Raw genomic sequence first — 22,600 nt, 5'->3', positions numbered from 1 at the left:
TACTTGTGTTTATAATTTGTGTTGTTCATGGTGTCTTATTTATTTATTACATATACAGTGTTCTGCCTACATGCCAGAAGAGGGCACCAGATTGAATTGTAGATGGTTAAGAGCTACCATGTGGTTGCTGGGAATTGAACTCAGGACCCCTGGAAGAGTAGTCAGTGCTCTTAACCTCTGAGCCATCTCTCCAGCCCTTGTTTTGGTTTTTTGAGACAGGGTTTCTCTTGTGTAACAGCCCTGGCTGTCCTGGAACCCGCTTTGTAGACCAGACTGGCCTCAAATTCACAGAGATTGGCTGCCTCTGCCTCTGCCTCCCAAGTGCTGGGATTAAAGGCATATGCCACCATTCCTCAGTCTTCCATGGCAATAGAAAACTAAGACACCTGGTTTCCATCCAGCAAAACACACACATACACACAGCATAAAGGATGTGCAGTCTGGGTTTCTGTAGCCAGACAGGAAATTTGCTCCATCTCAGCTATGGCCCCCAACTGGACTGTATCCTGTTCATTGTAGGGACCCTGGAAAGCTGTAATAAATCCATGCTCAAGTGCCACCCACCCCCATGGCCTGGAAGCCTGACTACTCTTTATCTGTGTTGAAAGTTGTCACTGGCAAACCCTCTGTCCCCTTCATGAGGTTAAGAATCCACAAAAATGCTGGGCGTTGGTGGCGCACGCCTTTAATCCCAGCACTTGGGAGGCAGAGGCAGGCAGATCTCTGTGAGTTCGAGACCAGCCTGGTCTACAAGAGCTAGTTCCAGGACAGCCTCCAAAGCTGCAGAGAAACCCTGTCTCGAAAAACCACAAAAAAAAAAAAGAAAGAAAAGAGAAAGAATCCACACAAATATTCTCAAAAGAAATAAACGTCGCTGGATGCTGAGTGGCTATGCTGAGCATGAGCTTTCATTTGAGGATGGAAGAAGCTTGGGGTGGGTGCTTTCAGAGGAGGAGAAGCCATCAGCCACCTGGACCATGCCAAAACAGAAGCTGCCTCCCCCGCTCCTACGAGTATGTGCGCCAGCTTGTCTGGGTTTTGATTGACAGGGGGGTGTTTTCTTGACTGGCAAATATTTGTGTTCCCAAGTTGGCTGTGCTTCATTTCCTGGTTTCCACAGTCTCTAAAAGAGCAAAGGCAAAGAAAGTAATGCAGAGAGAGGGGCCAGGAGACAGACAGGAGGGCAGGTAGGGGGGCAGAGAGAGGGGCCAGGAGACAGACAGGAGGGCAGGTAGGGGGGCAGAGAGAGGGGCCAGGAGACAGACAGGAGGGCAGGTAGGGGGGCAGAGAGAGGGGCCAGGAGACAGACAGGAGGGCAGGTAGGGGGGCAGAGAGAGGGGCCAGGAGACAGACAGGAGGGCTGGTAGGTAGATCTGGTGTCTTTTCCTGTAAGAGGGGGGCAGTGCTACTGAGTGACCACTGGGCTTCTGGTAGGGCATAGACGAGACTGTGCACTCTACGCACTACACAGTGGTGGTTCCAAGTTGCTTCAACTTGTCTCTCGATGGCAGTGAGTTTCATAGCACCCAAAACAAGGTGTGACCGACTTCTGGCAGCAGATACACAGAGGGGAAAAGGGTGGCTAACCCACGCAAATGCTCAACCCAAAGCAGCTGCTTCACACCAGGGCACAGAGAACCCCAGACATGATGCTGGCTGAGCACACACCTGCAATCCCAGCACACTGGAGACTGAGGGAGAAGGACCGTGAGCTGAAAGCCGTTATGACCTACATAGCAAGTCCCAGGCCAGGCTGGGTTATATAGTAAGATCCTATATTTAAAAACTAAACAAGCCTGGCATAGTGGTCCACATATGGTAGTCCCAGTAGTGGGGAGGCAGAGGCAGGCAGATCTCTGTGAGTTTGAGGCCAGCCTCATCTACAAAGAAAGTTCCAGGTCAGTCAAGGGATATATCATGAGATCCTGCAAAAACAGTCAGATAGGGGCTGGAGAGATTGCTCAGCAGTTAAGAGCACAGGCTGCTCTTCCAGAGGACCTGGGTTCAAATCCTAGCACCTACATGGTAGCTCATAACTTCCTGTAACTCCGATTTCAGGGGCTCTGACACCTCCACACAGACATATATGCGAGCAAAACATGAATGTACATGAAAAAAATATTTATAGAAAACAATCAAGCAAATACTAAAATCAGCGGCTGGAGAGATGACTAAGAGGTTAAGAGCACTTGCTTTTGTAGATGACCCGTTTGATTCCCAGCACTCACATGGCAGTTCCAGGGAATCAAAGGCCTTCTTCTGACTTCTGTGGGAACCAGGCATGCAAGTGGTGCACACTCATATGTAAAGGCAAGATATCCATGAAAAATACAAACTAATTTTAAAAATAAGATAAAAACAAACAAAAAAACCTACATGATGGCTCCATTGATAAAATGTTTGCTACACAATTATGAGGACCAGGAAGCCAGGTGTGGTGGTGCATACCTTTAACCCAAGCACTTGGAAAGCAAAGGCAGGCAGACCTCTGTGAGTTCAAAGCCAGCCTAGTCTACATAGTGAGTTCCAGGACAGCCAAGCCTACACTGTCTCAAAATAACAACAACAAAAGCCAGGTATGGGTGGCACAAACTGGAAATCACAGCTCTGGGAGGCAGAGGTAGGTAGATCCCTTATTTCTCACTAGACTGGCATCCTATTCAACTTGAGGCAAGCTCCAGACCAACGAGAGACCCCTCTCCAAAGCAAACAAGATGGACAGCATTTGAGGAGTGACAACTGAGGCTGGTCTTTGGGTTCTGCATTCGTGTACATGTTTACATGCATCTGCTGTTAATATTCAGGCATCTGTACTGGCCTGCCCTTGGGGTTCTGGCAGGATACGCCCTCAGCTGCAGCCACTAAGAGCACCACCTGTGCACATTCACTATGCTCCCTTTTAAAAGGTCCCTGCCCACCTCCCATCTTCCTCTCTTTATCTCTCTCTCCGCTTCTCTGCCTCTCTGTCTATCTGTCTATCAGTCTCTCTCTCTTTGCCTCTCTCTTTTCTTCTGTCACTCCTGTCCCCAGAGGCCAGTCTCCCCTCTCCCCTTCCCCCTTTCCCTACTCACTTTCCCCCAATAAAAACCCCTCCACCCAAGCTATGTCATATGATGTCTTTCCCTCATGCGCCAATTTTTTTAAATTAGAACATCTGCACACATACAAACACATATATACACAAAAACAAACAACAAACAAAAAAGCCTAAAACCTGAGATGTTGGATGGAGAAAAAAAAATTCACACACAGGACTGGAAAGACGGCTCAGCAGTTGTGCTCTTCCAGAGAACCTGGGTTTGATTCCAGGGCCCACTTAGTGACTGACAGCCATCTGTAACTGCCGTTCCCGAGGAGTTGACGCCCTCTTATGGCACCAGGCCCGCATGTGGTTCACTGACATGTGTGCAGGCAAAACACCCATACACAGAAAATAAAATGATAAAAAGCAGCAGCAGCCAGACACAAAAGTTCATGCAGTGTGATTTCCCTCAACAAAGTGTCCACGACAGGCAGGTCCCTAGCAACAGAAAGGTTCATGGTTCTCAGGAGCAGGATGGGAAAATAAGACGGTTAACGGTGCTCACTCTTTGTTGGAGGTTGTGATAGAATGTTCTAGAATTGGCTGATGGCAATGGTTACATAGCTCTGTAAATTTACTAGAAGTCGATGAATTGCAGATAATCAAAAGGTAGGTTTTAAGCAGTGCGCACCACTACACACACACACACACACACACACACTGCCTCCTAACCATTGACAGGTTCCTCTCTGAGGCTTAGACCTCACACCATCTGATGGGGCCCAGGTTCCCCAAACACTAACAAGCTCCCAGAGGCTGGCCTCGAATTTAGAGATCTGCATGCCTCTGCCTCTGCCTTTGCCTCCCAAGTACTGGGATTAAAGGTGTGCACCACCACCACCCAGCTCATAAGTAAAAATGTAAATAACAATTTAAAATATTCATTTTACATATTTCATTTACTTATCCAATATGCTGGTTTGATATGTGTATATATGCTTTTAACTGAGCCATCTCTCCAACCCTTTGCTGCTTCCTAAGGCTAGATGATACTAATGTGGGATTACACTCCATTCCTCAGCCACTAAGAGACTTGGCAGTTGAGAACTGGATGATCCAGGGTGGGGCAACTCTTCAACACAGTTCTCTCTGTATCCACTAGAGGGCCAAGAACACCAGTGCTTGGCTCCACACTAGAAGTAGGTGGTGGCACAGACCTTTAATCCCAGCACTTGGGGGATGGGGGGGAGTAGAGGCAGATGGGTCTTTGTGAGGTTGAGGCCAGCCTGGTCTACAAAGTGAGTTCCAGGGCTATTACACAGAGAAACTCTGTCTCTAAAAACAAAAAAAAAAAAAACCAAAACCAAAACAAACAAAAATGGAGTTAGGTAAAGATAGTATATGCCTACCACCCCAGCACTAAAGAGGCTGAGACAGGAGGATTAAAAGTTCAGGCCAAACAGTAAGCCACCATCTTAAGAACAAAGGGATCAAGGAGAGGAGAGAGGGAAGGAGGGGGAAGAGAGCAGGGAAAATGGTAGAATTGCAGGTGTGGGCAGTTGGGAAAAGAGTACCAGGGTCTAGGCCCGAGGATGAGATGAGGCCCACACAAGCCCTCTGCTGGGCACCTGTTGCAGGGACACAGGACTCAACAGAATTCGCTCCCAGGGGAAAGCCAGACCCACTTGACCAAAACAGCAATTGCTGTCAGATAATCACCAAAGCATAAGATACCAAGGCCCACACTAGCATGAAGGATGAACAAAAAATAAGAGGAAAGAGAGTCGCATTTCTGAATGGCATACAGGACCCTTCCTCTGGAAGGCACCTCCTGACGCCCACCTTGTGGGGCTTGAGGGAAAGCTGTCACACTGCAGTGTGACCTCCAGCAGTGAGCAGTGACAGATGTCTTTGATATCACCGTTAACCGGTGCTCTGCCTCCCTGCCGTCCACCCCACACAATCCATGACTTCCACAACTCCAGCCTAAGCTCAAGAAAAGCAGGCAAGTGCTAGCTGAGACTGGTGGCCCACACCTGTGAGGCCACCTCTGGAGGTGGAGCAGGGGGTCAGAAGTTCAAAGGCATCTTCAGCTACATAGCAAGTTTGAGGCCAGTCTGCAATATATGCGACCCTGCCTCAAAAACAAACAAATAAACAGAACTTAGCATTGGCTTATGCATATGGCTTAGTGGGTAAAGGGGCTTGGTGTGCAAGCCAGGCAACCAGAGTCCAATCCCCAGTATCTATCTAGAGGACACACTTCACAAAGTTACCCTCTCTTCTCCACACTAAGCATGGCAGGCACCACACACACACACACACACACACACACACCACAATGTAAATAAATGTAGGGGAAAAACCCAGTGTTTTAATTCAAACAAAACTTGAAACTGACATTGGAAACCCAAGGACTATGGGAACTATGCAGTGTGACACTCTATTTACATTTAATTAATTTATTTACTTTTTACATTTTTGTTTGTTTGTTTCAAAGCAGGGTTTCTCTGTGTAATATCCCTGGCTGCCCTGGAACTCGTTTTGTAGACCAGGCTGCCTTCAAATACACAGAGATCCTCCTGCCTCTGCCTCCCAAGTACTGGGCTTAAAGGCATGTGCCACCAAGCCTGGCCTTAACTTATTTTTGTTGTTGTTGTTTTGTGTGAGTCTATAATCAAGGCTGGCCTGCAACTCATTATGTAGCCCAGGCTTGCCTCAGATTTGAAGTTTCCACCTCCCAAGTGTGGGGACTGTTATGTAGCCCAGGCTTGCCTCAGATTTGAAGTTTCCACCTCCCAAGTGTGGGGACTGTTATGTAGCCCAGGCTTGCCTCAGATTTGAAGTTTCCACCTCCCAAGTGTGGGGACTGTTATGTAGCCCAGGCTTGCCTCAGATTTGAAGTTTCCACCACAAGTGTGGGGACTGTTATGCCGCCCAGGCTTGCCTCAGATTTGAAGTTTCCACCACAAGTGTGGGGACTAGAGGCATGAGCCACCATGCCCAGTAGCTATCTGCACTTCTACAGGAATTTCAGGTGGATGGAGTCAGGGTGCAGCATAGTGCATCAGCATTGGGCATCAGGAGCAAATGAGCTACCATGAGAGCCTAGCCTTTCAGAGTTGCGGGCACCTGGAGCCCAGCGCTCCAAGTAATACTGCGTTTTGAAGAGCCAACACTCGGAATCTCTAGATCCCGCCAGGTGGCCACAGGTATTTCCTATCCACCTGTGGCTGTGTGCAGCCTGGCAGTATGTCCTGCCCCTCCCTGCGGCCTGTTCTTGCCTGCATCTGGCCCACCTCCTGGGTTTGGCGGGGGAGCCATCGAGACAGCCCCACGGTGCATATTCTGGCTGGGCCAGGCGCTCTCACACGGCTCCGACATGGTGTGAATACACTCTTGTGTCTTTTTACCATCTGCTGCTGTCATTAAAAAATTACATTTCCATCTGTTTTCACACTCCCCCTCCCCACCTCCCTTCCTGCAGGAAAAGGCATGAATCCCAAGCGTTGAGACCATATCAGTCCTCGTCTCCTGGTGCCTGAAAACTGTCCCTGGACACAGCGGCTGGGATGGTGGCCTGCTAGCGGCAGAACCTGTCTGTTTCCTCTTTTGTAGCCATTGGCAATGATCTCCCCTGCCCTAGTGCCAACAGGAGCTGTTCACAATGCTCCAAACTTTCTGTTTTAAGCTGGGAGGTGGTGGTGTACTCGGGAGGCTGAGGCAGGTGGATCTCTGTGAATTTGAGTCTAGCCTGATCTGCATAGAGTTCTAGGACAGCCAGGGCTACATAGAGAGACCCTGTCTCAAAAAACAAGCAAACCAAAGCAAAGCAAAACAAGACCAACAATAAAAAATGTTTAGGTGTGTCTGTGTGTTGCTTCCTGCGTGTCCTGGTCTTCTCAGAGACTGGAACTGCAGTTGCAGGCAGTTGTGAGCTTCCATGTGGGTGCTGGGGATCCGACAGTCTGTAAGAGCAACAAGTGCTCTTAACCTCTGAGCCACCTCTCCGGCCCCAGTGTTTTGACGTTTTAAGACAGTCTCACCCAGGCCTTGCCCTCCCCATCTTCCTGCCTCGGCCTCTGTGAGTACAGGACTGAACCAGGGCTTCTGGAGCTAGACTCACTTTCTCTTTTCTTTTTTCTTTCTTTTTGGTTTGTATGCCTCTCTATAGCCCAGGCTGGTCTTGAACTCACTCAGATACATGGTGAGACCCTGTGCCCAACAAAGGAGTGGGGTGGGGACTGGAAGGCTAAGGTTAAAGCATTGGCTTATGTTAAGAGCACGGGCTGCTCTTTCAGAGGCCCCAACTTCAGATCCACAATGGTGGCTCACAGCCAGCTGTAACTCCAGTCTCAGGGGATCTGGTGCCCTCTTCTGGTCTCTGATGGCATTGCTTGTGTGTGGTGCACAAACATACAGCAAAACATCCACATGCATTAAACAGCTGACAAAAATGAATAAAGGTTTAAAATGAAGGAGAAAAAACAAAAAAGAAAGAAAGACAGGGTATGGTGGCTCACTCCTTTAATCTCAGCATTTGGGAGGCAGAGGCAGGTGGATTTCTGAGTTTGAGGACAGTCTAGAGAGTTCCAGAACAGTCAGGGCTACAGAGACTCTGTCTCAAAAACAAACAACCCTCATTGTCAACCAGTGCCAATACTATTATTAGTGTGTGTGTGTATGTGTGTGTGTGTGTGTGTGTGTGTGTGTGTGTGTGTGTGTGTGTGTGTGTGGTGTGTACCACAGCATACACGTGGAAGTCCAAGGACAACTGTGTGGAGTTAGTTCTCTGGACTTTACATGGGTTCCAGGGCTTGAACTCCGGTCATCAGGCTTTGTGGCAAGTGCTTTTACCCACTGATCCATCTTGCCAGTGCCTGCAACTTCAACTTGATTCAAGGCTCACCTAGAAGCTATTGAGAAGATCTGGGCATGTTGAAGCACAGCTGTAATCCCAGAGGGTGCAGAGATTGAAGCTGGTGAATCAGAAGTTCAAGGCCAGCCTGTACAACATGAGACTCTGTCTCAAAAACAAACAAAAGTCAAGCGTAGTGGTCCAAGCCTATGATCCCAGCACTCAGAAGACAGAGACAGAGGCAGAGGCAGGAAAATTGGGCTACCTAGCAAGACTTAGTCAAGTGGCGATGGTGTTGCATACCTCTAATCCCAGCATTCAGAAGGCAGAGGCAGGTGGGTTTCTGTGGAGTTTGAGGCCAGTCTGGTCTTCAGAGCAAGTTCCAGGACACACAGCTAGGGCTATACAGAGAGATCCTATCTCAAAAAGCAAAAAACAAAACAAAAAAAGAAAAGGATCATGTGGTCAGTGATGGAGTTAGCACGGCCCAGAACCTGGCTTCCATCCTGTCTCTGTTAGAGTTTCTATTGCTGTGAAAAGACATGACCATGGCAACTCTTACAAAGGAAAACATTTAAGTGGGGCTGGTCTACAGTTTAGAGGTTTAGTTCATTGTCATCATGGGGAGAAGCATGGTGGTGGCATGCAGACAGACATCATGTTGGAGAGCTAGCTGAGAGATCTGCACCCTGACCCACAGGCATCAGGAAGAGAGAGTGAACCACTGGGCCTGACTTGAGCTTCTGAAACCTCAAAGCCCACCCCCAATGACACATCCTCCAGCAAGGCTACGCCTCCTAATACTTTCAAATCAAGCCACTCTCTATGAGCCCATGGGGGTCATCTTCATTCAAACCACTACACATTTCTAACAAATGAAGAAACAAATGTCCAATCACAGACCCTGCTCTGGACATCCAAAATCAGATTCTGCTTTGGACTTGCTTCCGTGGTACACACAGTACAGATGAGGCAAGACTCTTTGGAGCTAGAGACAAACCATTCATGCAGCTTGGGGTAGGGGAGTCATGGACAAACCCCATCCAGGTGTTGACTCCCCAAGACCCAGAAAGGCACAGAGGAAGTCTCAGCCACTAGCCTGGGGCAGGAAGAGGCACTTGCATTCCTGTCCCTTGCAAGGGAAGGTGCTGCCCCTGGAGGTCCCCTGCAGGGCCTCGAGCTCACAGCCCCACCCTTGATTTCAAATGATCCCAGGTCACTGCATTGTTACCATCCAAGTGAGCAAGCTGAGACCCTGAGAGGCTGGCAGAGCGTGGTCACAGTGACTTCCACAGAGCCTTCTCGTTCTGGTTCCTCATATCTCCCCTGAGCCTACTCTGCTGGTGGAAAAAAGGCTCAGTGTGGTGGGGTGACTTTCCTGTGTCACACAGCACATGTACTCACCTGCCCCTTCTGTCCACAGGATGTCCTAACTCTCATGTCCCCTTGGACAAGAGCTTGCACAGGGCAGTCCTGCCCACATGCTTCTGAAGGTAGGAGCCCCAGCACGGCCAATGTGCAGGAGAGGAGGGACCGCTTGCTGTGTTGGAAGTGGCTGGGGGGTGAGTAGAGGGGAAGGGGGGAGAACTGTCTGTGATCTCTCTCTCTCTCTCAGCAGGCACCACCAGGGTAGCAGCTTCCAAAACTGACTTCTCTAGGGACGCTGCCCAGGGAGGAGGCCTTAGGCTGCAAGAACATCAGATCTAGATTTTACGTGGATTCCCAAGCCCAGGATCTCCCTGTAGAAGCTCCAGGCAGCTTGTCCAGCCTAGTCCTCCCATCCCTCCCCTGTTCACAGCCTCAAGCCTGTTGCTGTGGCACTAAGAACCTGGATGAGGAGAGCTATTAGCCTGGGCTAGTGACTGAGCAGGCTGGAGAACTCATAGTACGCAGGCAGATGGGAGACCCTCTTGTGGATTCAGTTCCAGCCTGAGCTCCAAGGTCCCTTGTATTGAAGAGGGATCAGGAAGGAAAGGGCCCTGGCTCCCTGGAGATGAAGGATGCCCAGGGCACAGCAAAAAGGACAGGGTAGCCTGAGCCAGCACTCAGAATAAAACCTGCAGACAGACTGTGGCCCCAACTTCTTTTATTCATTTATTCTTTCCCCCCTTTGGTGGTACTGTAAATTTGAACCCATAATCTTATGAAGGCTAGGTAAATGCTCTACCACTGAGTTATACCTCAGCCCTATCTACTTATTTATTCATTTTGTGGTACTGGAAATTGAACCCTAAGCCTCATGCATTTTAGGCAAGCATTCTAACACTGAGTTGTATCACCAGTCTCTGTGTGGATGCATTCGAGTCTGTGTATGTGTGATGCATGTGTGTATTCATATGTGTATATGTGCGTGTCTATATACGTGTATGGGTGTGTGTATTCATATGTGTGTATAAGTGTGTGTGTCTAGCTGTGTGTGCATGAGTGTATTCATGTGTGTATATGTATACCTGTGTGTGTATTTATGTATGGGTGTGAGTAGTCATGTGTGTGTGTGTGTGTTTGTGTGTGTGTGTGCAGGCCACAAAACACCCTCAGGAATCATTCTTCAGGATCCAGCTGTGGTCCTCTGTGGAAAACACTCTGAGTGTTACTAGTGGAGGGACTCGGGTAGAAAGTGGAACTTAGCGACAGCCTGATGTAGCCCAAAGCCTCAGAGCCTCTAGCAGGGCCATCACCAAGCCACATACCAGAGAGACAGATCAGTGCTCCAAGCTATAAACCATTGAGCCTGCTTGCGTGCGTGCGTGCGTGCGTGCGTGCGTGCGTGCGTGCGTGCGTGCGTGCGTGTGTGTGTGTGTGTGTGTGTGTGTGTGTGTGTGTGTGTGTGTTGGGGGATGACCGTGCCATAGCAATGTCACAGAAAAAGGAAACCAATACATCATTCCACAGTGTTTCCACAAGAACAGCATGACTTAAAACAGGTACGACGGGCCAGCCAGCAAGAAAGCTGGGCAGGTAGAGGTGTCTGCCTTGAAGCCTGACAACCTGAGTTCCATCCCTCACCCCATGGTGGAAGGTGTCCTCTGACTTCCACATGAGCACTGCTGCAGAGAGACCCCGCCCTACTAAATTAAAAATCAAACGTGTACAGGTGCTTACAGGGTGCCTACACATGACAAGCAGTATGGGTGCCATCTCATTCACCGGAACAATTTATAAAGAGGCCGAGGTCTCCTGCTCCTGGTTCCTCAGGCCGGAGTAGCCAGCCTTCCTTCCACATCACCCCAGGAGAGTGGGGACACAGCAGGGACACAGCAGGGCCGCACTGAAGCCCTTTGTCCTCTGACAAAAGCACCAATAGCAACAAGAGCAGAGGTTCTCAACCTTCCTGACACTGCGACCCCTTTTACAGTTCCTCAGGCTGTGCTGACCCCAACCGCAAAATTATTATTATTAGTAGTAGTAGTAGAAGTAGTATTTGGTTTTGGTTTTTCGAGATGGGGTTTCTCTGTGTACCTTTGTAGACCAGGCTGGCCTTGAACTCAGAGATCCACCTGACTCTGCCTCCCAAGTGCTGGGATTAAAGGCATGCGCCACCACTGCCTAGCACCATAAGACTATTTTCATTGCTACTTCATAACTGTAATTTTGCTACTGTTATGTATTGTAATATAAATACCTGTGTTTTCTGATGATCTTAGGTGACCCCTGTGAAAGGGTTTGACCCCAAGGGACCAAAACCCACAGGATGAGAACCACTGATCTTGAGGCTTCACCCTCAAGACATCATTTAATTCCATGGCCCTCAAAACCCCCTGTTCTAGGTCCCATGCATCACAACTCCAGGTTAACTATCCCACACAGGAGCCAGGCACACAAACTTACTTGGGATGCCAGCACTAGGAAGGCTGAGGCTGGAGAAACACTCAAGTTCAAGGCCAGCCTGGTCTACAAATGAGTTCCAGGGCAGCAAGAGAAATCCTGGTATAATCCACCCCCCAAAAATAAATTTGAACAAGAAAGACGGCTCAGTAGTTAAGGTGCTAGTCACCAAGGCTGATGAGGACTTTGATCCCAGCTCCCTCAAGCTGTCCCTGACCTCCACATGGGTACCATGGCATATGTGCACACACCCTACCACCCAAATACATGCATAAAGGTAGTCATAAAACCTTTGTTTGCTTTAAAGAGCCATCTAGGGCCCGTAAATAGTACTTTTGTGAGGTATTTCCACAGAGGATGACGTGGGCAGAGGAGGTGCAGAATCACCCTTAATGGGGGCTCCCCCTCCAAAGGGCAACCCAGATCTGAAGAAGTCAGGACGCAGCCTGTGCCTGCCTTAACTCCCTGCTTTCGCAGCAGCTCTCTCTGCCCACACCTGGCCCCCAACATCAGACCCAGTTCTTTATTCTAGGGAATTCCCAACCTTTAGTCCAGAGAGGGAATGCTGAGGAGTCCTGGTCCTTAGCCCCTACATTGTGCAGGCAGCCCGGATCCCATAAACCAACCTAATAAATCCCTTGTAGAACATGTGTGTGTGTGTACATACATATGTGTATATGTGTTATGATAAAGTGTGTGTGGAACCTTGGCAGACTCCATGGCAGGCCAGGGTGATGGAGACCGGGTACAAACATGCCAGGCAGACAGAGTTTAGTAAGAAGTTTTATTAGAAAGGGAAGGAGTGGGGGAGTAAAGAGAAGAAAGAGGAGAGAGAGGGGGAGGGAAAGAGAGAGAAGGAGAGAGAGAGAGAGACAGAGACAGAGGACAGAGGACAGAGACAGAGGACACAGGAGAAGAGGCAGCCAGGAAAAGTCCTGTCTGCCCCAGGAGAACAGTGGGAAAGAGGGTAGGAAAGAGAGCGTAAGTGGACAAGGGTCTGTCTTTTAAAGGGTCCTTTGCACCTGCGTGCAGGTGGTAGTCATGGAACCCCGGGCTGATCAGGGTACCGCCTGAGAGCATTCTACCAGGTGACGGGCAGACCAGCATAATGCCTGCATCCTTACAGTATGCATATTCTATTCTATTGACCCTGCTCCTCTGAGAGCCCTGCCTCACACACAGCATGGCCACACCTCTCCTCTCCCTATGTGCTTCCGCCAGCCACTGTTCCTGTGCCGTGGTTCCCATGAGAAATCACAGTTGCTGTTCCCTCCCCTTAGGAATAAACAATAGCCCCACATCACGTCACCGCTAAAGCGATACCGAGTGACTTTGGAGACAGGTTCCTTGCACTCATCAGGAACCAGGCCACCCTACTGTGAGAAAGCCCAAGCCATCTGTGGAGAGGAACCAAGAGCCAGGACAGACTCACCAGCGTTGTGGTGGGTCGATGAGTCACCTGGAAGGGCCACCTTGGATGCCAACCTTCCAGCCCCGCGTGACATGTCTCAGTTGTAGTCTTATGAAACAGCGATGAGCTGTGTCTTTGAGCTCTGCCCAGGTTGCAGATTTGTGACCACAACAGATGCTGTTTTGTCCCAATGACCAGCAATGACCAGAACAGAAGGCACAGAGGAAGGGGAAAGCTGGCCATAGGTCTGGGTTGGAACGAAGGCTGGGGGAGGCTGAAGTCTGCTCTCTTTGGGGACAGAAGGAAGCCTTTGGAGGTTGCTTAGCAGGGTGCAGGCAGATCAGAGAGTAAACTGGCAGCAGAATGAAGAGCAGGGGTATAGGGGAAGCAAAGACCGAGCATCCTAGCCTTCTGCCATCATGGCAAACTGAGCAGAACCTAGGCAGGCCAGGCTGGCCTGGACCCTGGTGAAAATGTACCAGGCAGGACGAGAGAAATCAACACAAATCAATACCATGCAAAGGCATCCATGAGAGAGGCATCAGAGTTTGAGCTGGGGCAGGGGGGCAGGGAGAGAGGTGAGCCGAGCAGAGGGAGACAACACAGTGGTGTGGTGGTGAGGCCTTCCTGCTTGAGGCTCCATGTGCAGAATGCAGCTTGGCTCTGGCTGTTCAACCCCTAGTCTTTTGGTACTTGCAAATGTATGAGGTTTCTAGATAACAATACTTGGTTTGTTAAAAACCAACGCTATTGTCATCAAGTATTAAGAGTTGTACTTTAGGTCTGGAGAGATAGCTCAGAGGTTAAGAGCACTGGCTGCTCTTCCAGAGGTCCTGAGTTCAATCCCCAGTAACCACATGGTGGCTCACAACCATCTGTAATGAGATCTGATGCCCCCTTCTGGCCTGCAGGCATACATGGAAGCAGAGTGTTGTATACATAATAAATAAAAATAAAATCTTAACAAAAAGAGTTGTACTTTATTTTCTAAATTAGTAAACTAACTTAAATTTTTTATTTACTTTTTATTACTTTACTGCTTTATTCATTTTGAGACAGTCTTACTGTGTATCCTTGGCTAGCCTGGAGTTTGCTATGTGGACCAAGCTAGCCTCTGCCCAACTCCCACAAGTGCTGGGAGTAAAGGCATGTGCCACTACACTCAGCTCATTTAGTGTGTGTGTGTGTGTGTGTGTGTGTGTGTGTGTGTGTGTGTATGCACTAGTGTCAGTTCTCTTTTTACACTATGTGGGTCCTGAAAATCTAACTCGGGTCATCAAACTGGGTGGGGTGGCAAGTGCCTTCACCAGCCCACAAGCAATTTTCAGAACATTGGTGTTATTGCTGTAGTCTGAATGTTGGAGTTGCTTCAAAATCATGTTGGAGCCTAAATATTCAATGTGGTGAGATTTGACCATAGTCATTACTATTGTATGGCTGTGACCAAATACCTGACACAGTTGAAGGAAGGTCAGCTTGGGCTCTAAGTGACCTGGGACTCACTTGGGCTGGGTTCTACATACATCCTCTTGTAGTAACACCTAGGAAGCCTTGCTCCCTTACCTGTATGTCCTAGGCATACACCCATCTCCAAGCAATGCACCTGCCAACCTCAGACCCCACATGCATCAGGCTACACATACACCCCTCTCTGAACAATGGGTCAGGTTTTCTCTCACCTCAATGACCACCAAACTTGGATATTTCCCACTACATCTTGGTTCAAGGGTAGAAGGGCCAATTCCTGAGTTACTTTTGGGTACATGTGCCCCCCCCAAAAAAACCAAAACTATACCAAGTGAGCTTTTAGAGAAAACCTGTGTTGCCTTTTTATGTTTATACATAATTATGCATGCACATGATTAAAATCAGATGCATAATCAGACAGAAACATTGCATATTAGAAAATGATTATATGACCTAAACTGCCAAACAAAACAGATATCTAGGGCTAGGGAGATGGCTCAGTGATTAAGAGTACTGCTGCTCTTGGAGGAGACAAGTTAGGTTCAGCCCATTTGGTGGCTCACAATCACCTGTAACTCCAGTTCCAGGGGATCCAACGCCCTCTTCTGGCCTCTGCGGGTACTACTTACCTGTGGCATTGAGACATACACTCAGGTATACACACATACCCATAAAGTAAGTATTAAAAAGAAATCAGAAACCACCCTCACAATGCTCCTCAGTAAGTCACCCTAATGCTCATTCTGCCGCACTCCCAGAAAGGAAGCCAGAATCTCTTGTGAGTGTCTTCACCAACAGTGGGCGGTCCTTGCAATGTGTTCTCATCTTCCTTTAAATAACACTCCCTGGCTGCTTCGCAAGCTCTGTGGGCTGAGGCCTAGAGTGTGGACACACTGTGCTCTCAGCCTTGACTGCCTGTGATGCCCTCCCTGCCCCTCACCCTGGCAAGGTAGACACCGCCCCCCCAAACCTAAGAAGCAGGACTCCACATGTCACAAAGGAGTTTTATTTATAAATCTCTCTCAGGATGTGGGTTCTGTACCTGTAAAACAAATTGTAAAAAACAGAGGCCCTGCACTGGAGAGAAGTCCTTGTGTGCTGTGACCTTGAGGGCCAGGGTCCATGGTCACAGTGGCCGTAGGGCAGGGCCATCTCCTCTTCACCAAGCTGGGGTCTGGGGCGCTGGTGAGAACATGGAGGCGACAGGTGTCTGCTTCACTGTGGCCAGAGCCCGGCTGTGTTTCTCTGGCCACTCTTGTCTTGGCCCAGGGCCCGTTCACTGTCCTCATCCAGCTGCTCAGGTAGCCATGTCCCCAACACCTGAGGCAAGGGGCAGTGAGGCAGGGAGCAGCCATGGAGGTGGGTCCCACCAGTCCGTGACTTCTCAGGCTTCAGAATCCAACTCGCTGTCGTCTTGGTAAGACCCTGGCTCATCTGTCCAGGCTAGGAGACAGAGGGGTCAGCATCAGGGAGAACACACCTCAACAGTTCCTTGGTCAGCCTCCCTAGGCCACCACCCCAGGACCCCACAACCTAGGCTGAGAAGGATCCCCCGTGACTCAGGTCCCCCACCACCTAGGCCTTCCTAGGAACTGGGGGAGATCAGAATCTCCTTGGGTTTCAGATCTGAAGGATGTTTCAGAGCTGGGGATCTTCTCAGGGTTCCTGGGGTGTGTAACAAGCGTTCCCAATTCACAGGCCCTGGTCCAGTCTAGTGATGTTTCTCTTAGTAGCATCAATAGCACAGCCATGTGCAGGGCCTGAGGTACTCAAAAGACTCCTCTCTCCTGTCTTCCCTGCACAGAGGACGCCACTGAGGCTTAGGGAGACTCACAGTAGCACATCTAAGGGGCAGGTGGAATTCTGGAAGTATGGTGTGGGTTTGAGAAATTGTGTGGGCCACCCATCTGGACCCAGGCATCCCACAGTTGTCTATACCTAAAAGGAACTTCTTCCGAGGTTCAGAGGCCTCCTAAGAACTCAGTGTTAGCCTGAAATGCTACCTCACAATTTTGGGGGGACATAGCTGCTGACCTTGGGAGCATTACAGAAGGGGATACTGGAAGTGCCCTGTGACAAAGCTGAGGACTGGGTTTCTGCTGTCCTCTCTGGTCTGCCTGGACATGAGCCGGGAGGCAGAGAAGCAATGGGCAGGAGCCTGGCTCCTCTTCTGCTTTGCTGTGGGTCCTCAAGTGAGTTGCTGTCCTTCCCTGCATCCCTTCCTTGCCCATTCTTTAAAGCAGAGCTACAAATCGTACCTACAGCCCACAGTGATGGAGTAAGGAATAACTGAGGTGTGCCTCATCATGTAGCCTGGTGAGGGGCTCTGGGAAGGTCACAAAGGAGGGTGAGTACCGTGGTTTGGCTGGGCCTGTATGCTGGAAGCTTGACCCTCGGTGTGGCAGTTTCCTGAAGAGGACAGTCTGATTTGCTGATAAGGTACCGGTATGGCTGCCCTCTGCAGGGATCTGGGGTGGTTGTCTGCCTTTCTGCCAACTCCTACCTCTCCCTGGGACCTATTCCTTTTGGGCCTGCTCTGCCATGATAACACCTACTGCTATGGGACTCAATAGTTTCTATATCAACTGTTCATCAGCCGCTGTGAGCCTCAGTTTGCTCGTCTGTAGCCGAGGGGTGAGACCTATGCTAAGTCTGTTCCTGAGCACCTATGAGAAAATGGCCGGTTTCCCCAGTATGGGCCGTCAGCCACAAGCATCCCCCCCACCACCAACCTTCTTTTCCCCTTTGGTGTTGCAGGCAGATGGACAGAACCCAGGGCCTCAGGAGCTCCATCACTGAGCGCAGGCAACCCCCTTTTAATACTTATTTCGAGACAGGGGCTGGCTAAGTTGCCAGGCTGGCCTTGGGCTTTCTTTGAAGCTTAGATGGCCTAGAACTTGTGATCTTTCTGCCTTCGCTTCCCCAATTGTGGACCTGTCTGGCCAGGCCTGGCTCAATGCATCTCCATCCAGTGCACAAGAGAGCAGTCTCTTCTGCCAGCTTCAAGGGCATCAGCAGGAGACAGTTGAGAAAGCAGTCTGCACCCCACCCAGTATGTTACCTGGTCGGGAACATTCCCTGTCTTCCCTCCCCTCACATCTGGAAGACCCAGGGACAGTCACAGCCTGGCATGGGGCTGTTTCCCAGTCTATCCTGTTGTCTGAGCTGTTGTAGTCAGCACCTTGGAAGACAGTGCACCCTGCTGTTGGCAGGGACGGAGCATCTTTCTATTCCAGTGAGTGGCTAAGATGGGGCATGGGGGCCAGCCCAGACCAATCCATCATCCTCCCAGCTGCCAGCAAGGACCGCTCAGACAATTGCCAGACAAGCTACGTCTAGCTAGGGCTGGCATCATGACAAAAGGCCCAGGGTGGAGTGACCACAGAGATGGGAACCAGGTCAGGCCATGGCACAGAAGGGGTCCTGGGGGCAGTCTCTCGAATAGTGGTGTTGCCTCACCTGGTCGCTTGAAGTCTCTGGCCAGCCCCATGCCCGTCGGGGTTGGGGGTGTAATGATGATGTTGGGGACTCTCAGGTGCTTGTCGTTTAGCACAGGTGCCTCCTCATGGTGGTTGTTGTTGCTGCTGCTGCTGCTGCTGCTGCTGACACACATCTTAAAGCCTGGGGGGTACAGGACAAGACAGAGAGAGCATCAGACCCTCTGTCGGTGTCTGCCAGTCACTCAGTCCCTTTGCCTCACTCTGAGGGTGCCTCTGCTCCACTGCACAGACAGGGAAACTGAGGCTCGGGAAAGGAAAATGCACCCCCCTTGCACAGCTCCGTGAGGGCTCTGAGCTGTCTGTCCCCAGAGATATGAGTGGGGGTAGTGAGCTCCAGAGATATGAGTGGGGGTAGTAAGCTCCAGAGATATGAGTGGGGGTAGTGAGTGAGCTCCAGAGATATGAGTGGGGGTAGTAAGCTCCAGAGATATGAGTGGGGGTAGTGAGTGAGCTCCAGAGATATGAGTGGGGGTAGTGAGCTCCAGAGATATGAGTGGGGGTAGTGAGCTCCAGAGATATGAGTGGGGGTAGTGAGTGAGCTCCAGAGATATGAGTGGGGGTAGTGAGCTCCAGAGATATGAGTGGGGGTAGTGAGTGAGCTCCAGAGATATGAGTGGGGGTAGTGAGCTCCAGAGATATGAGTGGGGGTAGTGAGCTCCAGAGATATGAGTGGGGGTAGTGAGCTCCAGAGATATGAGTGGGGGTAGTGAGCTCCAGAGATATGAGTGGGGGTAGTGAGCTCCAGAGATATGAGTGGGGGTAGTGAGCTCCAGAGATATGAGTGGGGGTAGTGAGTGAGCTCCAGAGATATGAGTGGGGGTAGTGAGTGAGCTCCAGAGATATGAGTGGGGGTAGTGAGTGAGCTCCAGAGATATGAGTGGGGGTAGTGAGCTCCAGAGATATGAGTGGGGGTAGTGGCCTTTGAGTGGCATCTTCTCAGGTATGAGCAACATTTCCCAAAGTCCATCCCCTGGGACACCTGGCCTTCTGAGATGCTCCAGGAAGGGGCATTATAGCCACTGAGTTGGGAATCATTTATTCTCCTGCTGGGCACTCACAGCTCTGCCAGCCAAAGGCTCTGAAAAGTCCTGCATGAGGACAAGATTTGGGTTTCCTGCTTGTTTGTCTTTTTTTCATTTTTGAGGCAAGATCTCATTCTAGCCCAGGGTAAGGCTAAACAGGAACTTGCTCAGAAATCAGGCTGTGTACAAATGCAAGGTGATCCTCTTACCCCAACCTTCCCAGAGCTGGAATTACAGGAATGGGCCACCACACACAGCATGAAAAGGCTTTCTCCTTTTAAGTTTTAGGTTTATTTATTCTATCTTATATGTTTGAAAGTCTGAATAAATGTCTGTGAACCAAGTGCCCGGTGCCCATGGAGACCAGAAGAGGGTGTTGGATCCCCTGAAACTGGAGATACAGATGGTTGTGAGGTGCCATGAAGGTGCTGGGTACCAAACTCGGGTCCTCTGAAAGAGCATCAGATGCTCTCAACCATTAAGCCATCTCTCCAGCCCTAGTGGAAAGAGTTTTAATTTGACCTAATCCCAAGGCTTCAAAAACTGAAGATGACCTCAGAGTCCCATCTGGAGGAACACCTGTTCCCATCTAGGACCAAGAGTCATGAAGTCTTCAGCCCCTTCACACCTTTGCTGGTCCCCTGCCTGAAATGCACTTTCTTCCTTTATCAGAGGAATGAGCTCCTATTCATCCCTCAAAATCCAGCATAGCATGTTCATCTTTGGCGAAGATGGCTCAGGCCATCTCATGACCTCTTTGACCTGTCTGTGCTTGCTTAGTCACGGGCACTGAGAGGACAGACAGCTCTTACCTCTGCTTTCGCTGAGGGTACCTAGAATAGCCATCATTTCTTTATTGGTCCCCCTGAGTCCAGCATGGAGTCTGGAGCAGAGCAAGTGACAGAGTTTTTTTTTTTTTTTTTTTTTTTTGGTTTTTCGAGACAGGGTTTCTCTGTGGCTTTGGAGGCTGTCCTGGAACTAACTCTTGTAGACCAGGCTGGCCTTGAACTCACAGAGATCCGCCTGCCTCTGCCTCCCAAGTGCTGGGATTAAGGCGTGCGCCACCAATGCCCGGCAAGTGACAGAGTTTTAAATTTTACATTAAGTAATCAAAACCTTCAGCAACCTTTGAGCTTGGGTCCTGTCTTCACCCCAAGAACACCAGACTTGGGGGCTGCAGGAAATGAAGGCCCGAGTGAATGTATATTGTTGACACGGGCACAGCCATGTCAAGGACCCCAGTACCTCAGATCCACAGGAATGGCAAAGCCTCTCTGGATCTGAGAAGGGATGTTGATAGCAGCTTCCTTCTCCCAGATGTTTACAGTCCAGATGTTGCTCTCCTACAGAGACCTCACCAAGACTAGCTAACCCCCTTCCTTACGTTGCCCATAGAAAAGTGCAACCAGTTTCTCAGCTGCAGTTATATAGTAGCTGTCCCCATCAGAGCAAGCACAGACACCTGCTTCCAGCTTTCCTGTCTGTGTCTGTCCTTCCTTTATTACCCCTTGGCCCCAGTCAGCCTTGAAGGACCAAACCATGCAGAATGAGACAGGAAAATTACCTGAATGACTGTCTCTACCACTTTCAGGTAAGCCCTGGCCACTGTCAGGATGTCCCCAAGCTGTGGTGCTTCAATCCTAGTGGGGAGGGGACTCAGGGACTCGTTCTAAGGAACAGAATGGGTAGAAGTAACAATGCTTGGCCTGCCTTGGGCCACTGGCTGGGTGGGAGGTCAAACACTGGCCCAGGAGGACATCAAATGCACCAGAGCCTGAAGACCATGCTTCCTGTACCAGGCATGGTGGAGCGCACCTGTGATCCCAGCACTCAGAGGTGGAAGGACCAAGAGTCCAAGGCTAGCCAGGAGACACAGTATGACTACCTTAAGAAACAAAAACTAGATGGAGTCGGGCAGTGGTGGCCCATGCCTTTAACCCCAGCAGAGGCAGGCAGATCTCTGTGAGTTCAAGGCTGGCCTGGTCTACAGAGTGAGTTCCAGGACAACCTCCAAAGCAATGTAGAGAAATCTTGTCTCGGAAAAAAAAAAAAGGGAGAAAAAAAGAAAAGACTAGCTGGGTGGTGGAGGTGGCACATGCTTTTAATCCCAGCAATCAGAAGCAGAGGCAGGTAGATCTCTGTGACAGCCAAAACACAAAAAAAGGGTGGGAGAGGTGGCTCAGCAGTTTAACACTGGCTGCTCTTCTGGAGGACCTGGGTTCAATTCCCAGGACTCACATGGCATCCCTCAATTGTCTGTAACTCCAGCTTCAGGATATCCAACACCCTCACACAGGCATACATGCAGGCAAAACACCAATGCACATGTAACAAATAAAGAAATAACTTTAAAAGAAAAAGAAAACAACAACAAAAATATACATACACAAGTTTAGCCCTGCCTCAAAACAAAACAAAAAAACAAACAACACAACAACAACAACAACCACCAAACAGCCAGGCGTTGGTGGCGCATGCCTTTAATCCCAGCACTCGGGAGGCAGAGGCAGGCGGATCTCTGTGAGTTCGAGACCAGCCTGGACTACCAAGCCAGTTCCAGGACAGCCTCCAAAGCCACAGAGAAACCCTGTCTCGAAAAAACCAAAACCAAAACAAAACAAAACAAAAAACAAAAAAACCAAACAAACAAAAATTAAAAGGAATTATTGCTGGGAGCTTTGACCCCAGCAGGTCAGGGCCCCTGGAGTACGTGGCAGGATGGAGGCAGGTGACCTGCATGCAGGCCTGTGAATCCCCAGATGTCTAAGCTGTGACTGACTAGCTGAGATGTACGTCTCCCTTCAAGGCTGAAAGCACAAAGAGCCCCTGAGACACCTGCTGGCCTCAGAGAAAAGGCACCTAGCATCTCCATATTACTGCCCTCCGCCTGCAGGGATCCAGGATTCCAGGAAGGGCAGAGCCTGTAAACATGTCACCGCGTGGTAAGGCCACACCCAAGCCCAGTCCAAGTAACCATGGAGAACTGAACAAGACCAGTCAAGAATCACTTTGATCCTGGCTGATGAACCTTACCCCCCTCCTGTCCCCCCCCATGACTATTTTGATTAAAACTTGGTCCTGTCTTCTTTTGGTTTGAGACAGGCTCTTCTATGTATCCCAGGCTGTTTTCAAACTCCCTGCTTCAGCCTCCTCAGTGCTGGGGTTGCAGTCATGAGCTCCCACAACCTCTCAATATATAGATCTTTCAGTGACACGATCCAACCCGCAAAGGAACAGGACACAAAGACACAGAGGTGCTTCCCTGGGAAGGACACTGAGTGTCATTTCATGTCAGGACCGCACATTCACAGTGTGTGTGCACTGTCACATGCCAGGGCCACGGAGGGGTCAGCACCATCTGTGACACCACAGCTGGGATGGTGAGGTGTTCATGCCTGTGGCCAAGGAGGGGTCAGCACCATCTGTGACGCCACAGCTGGGATGGTGAGGTGTTCATGCCTGTGGCCAAGTGTGACATGTCTTGGTGAGACCCAT

General features: G+C 49.9%; 1 protein-coding gene across 2 annotated transcripts in view; it reads right to left on the bottom strand.

The window, feature by feature from the left end:
- Positions 1–15,575: 15,575 nt before the first annotated feature.
- CUNH16orf74 (chromosome unknown C16orf74 homolog) overlaps positions 15,576–22,600 on the bottom strand; it is a 28,325-nt gene continuing 21,300 nt past the window's right edge. The window contains exons 3-4 of one of the 2 annotated variants that reach the window (XM_040735826.1): positions 18,043–18,204; positions 15,576–15,903 (exon numbers count right to left, since the gene is read on the bottom strand). In XM_040735826.1, the coding sequence (XP_040591760.1) occupies positions 15,881–15,903; positions 18,043–18,204 (185 nt within the window). In that variant the 3' untranslated portion in view covers positions 15,576–15,880. Of the gene's footprint in view, positions 16,027–18,042; positions 18,205–22,600 lie in introns of both variants that reach the window. The other variant, XM_005073101.4, reaches the window with a different exon arrangement.

The sequence above is a fragment of the Mesocricetus auratus genome, unplaced genomic scaffold (assembly GCF_017639785.1).
Source record: "Mesocricetus auratus isolate SY011 unplaced genomic scaffold, BCM_Maur_2.0 Super-Scaffold_6723, whole genome shotgun sequence".
Classification (NCBI taxonomy): Eukaryota; Metazoa; Chordata; class Mammalia; order Rodentia; family Cricetidae; genus Mesocricetus; species Mesocricetus auratus.
Note: the sequence above shows the minus strand (reverse complement) of the source record. Positions and strands in the feature narration are given on the sequence as shown.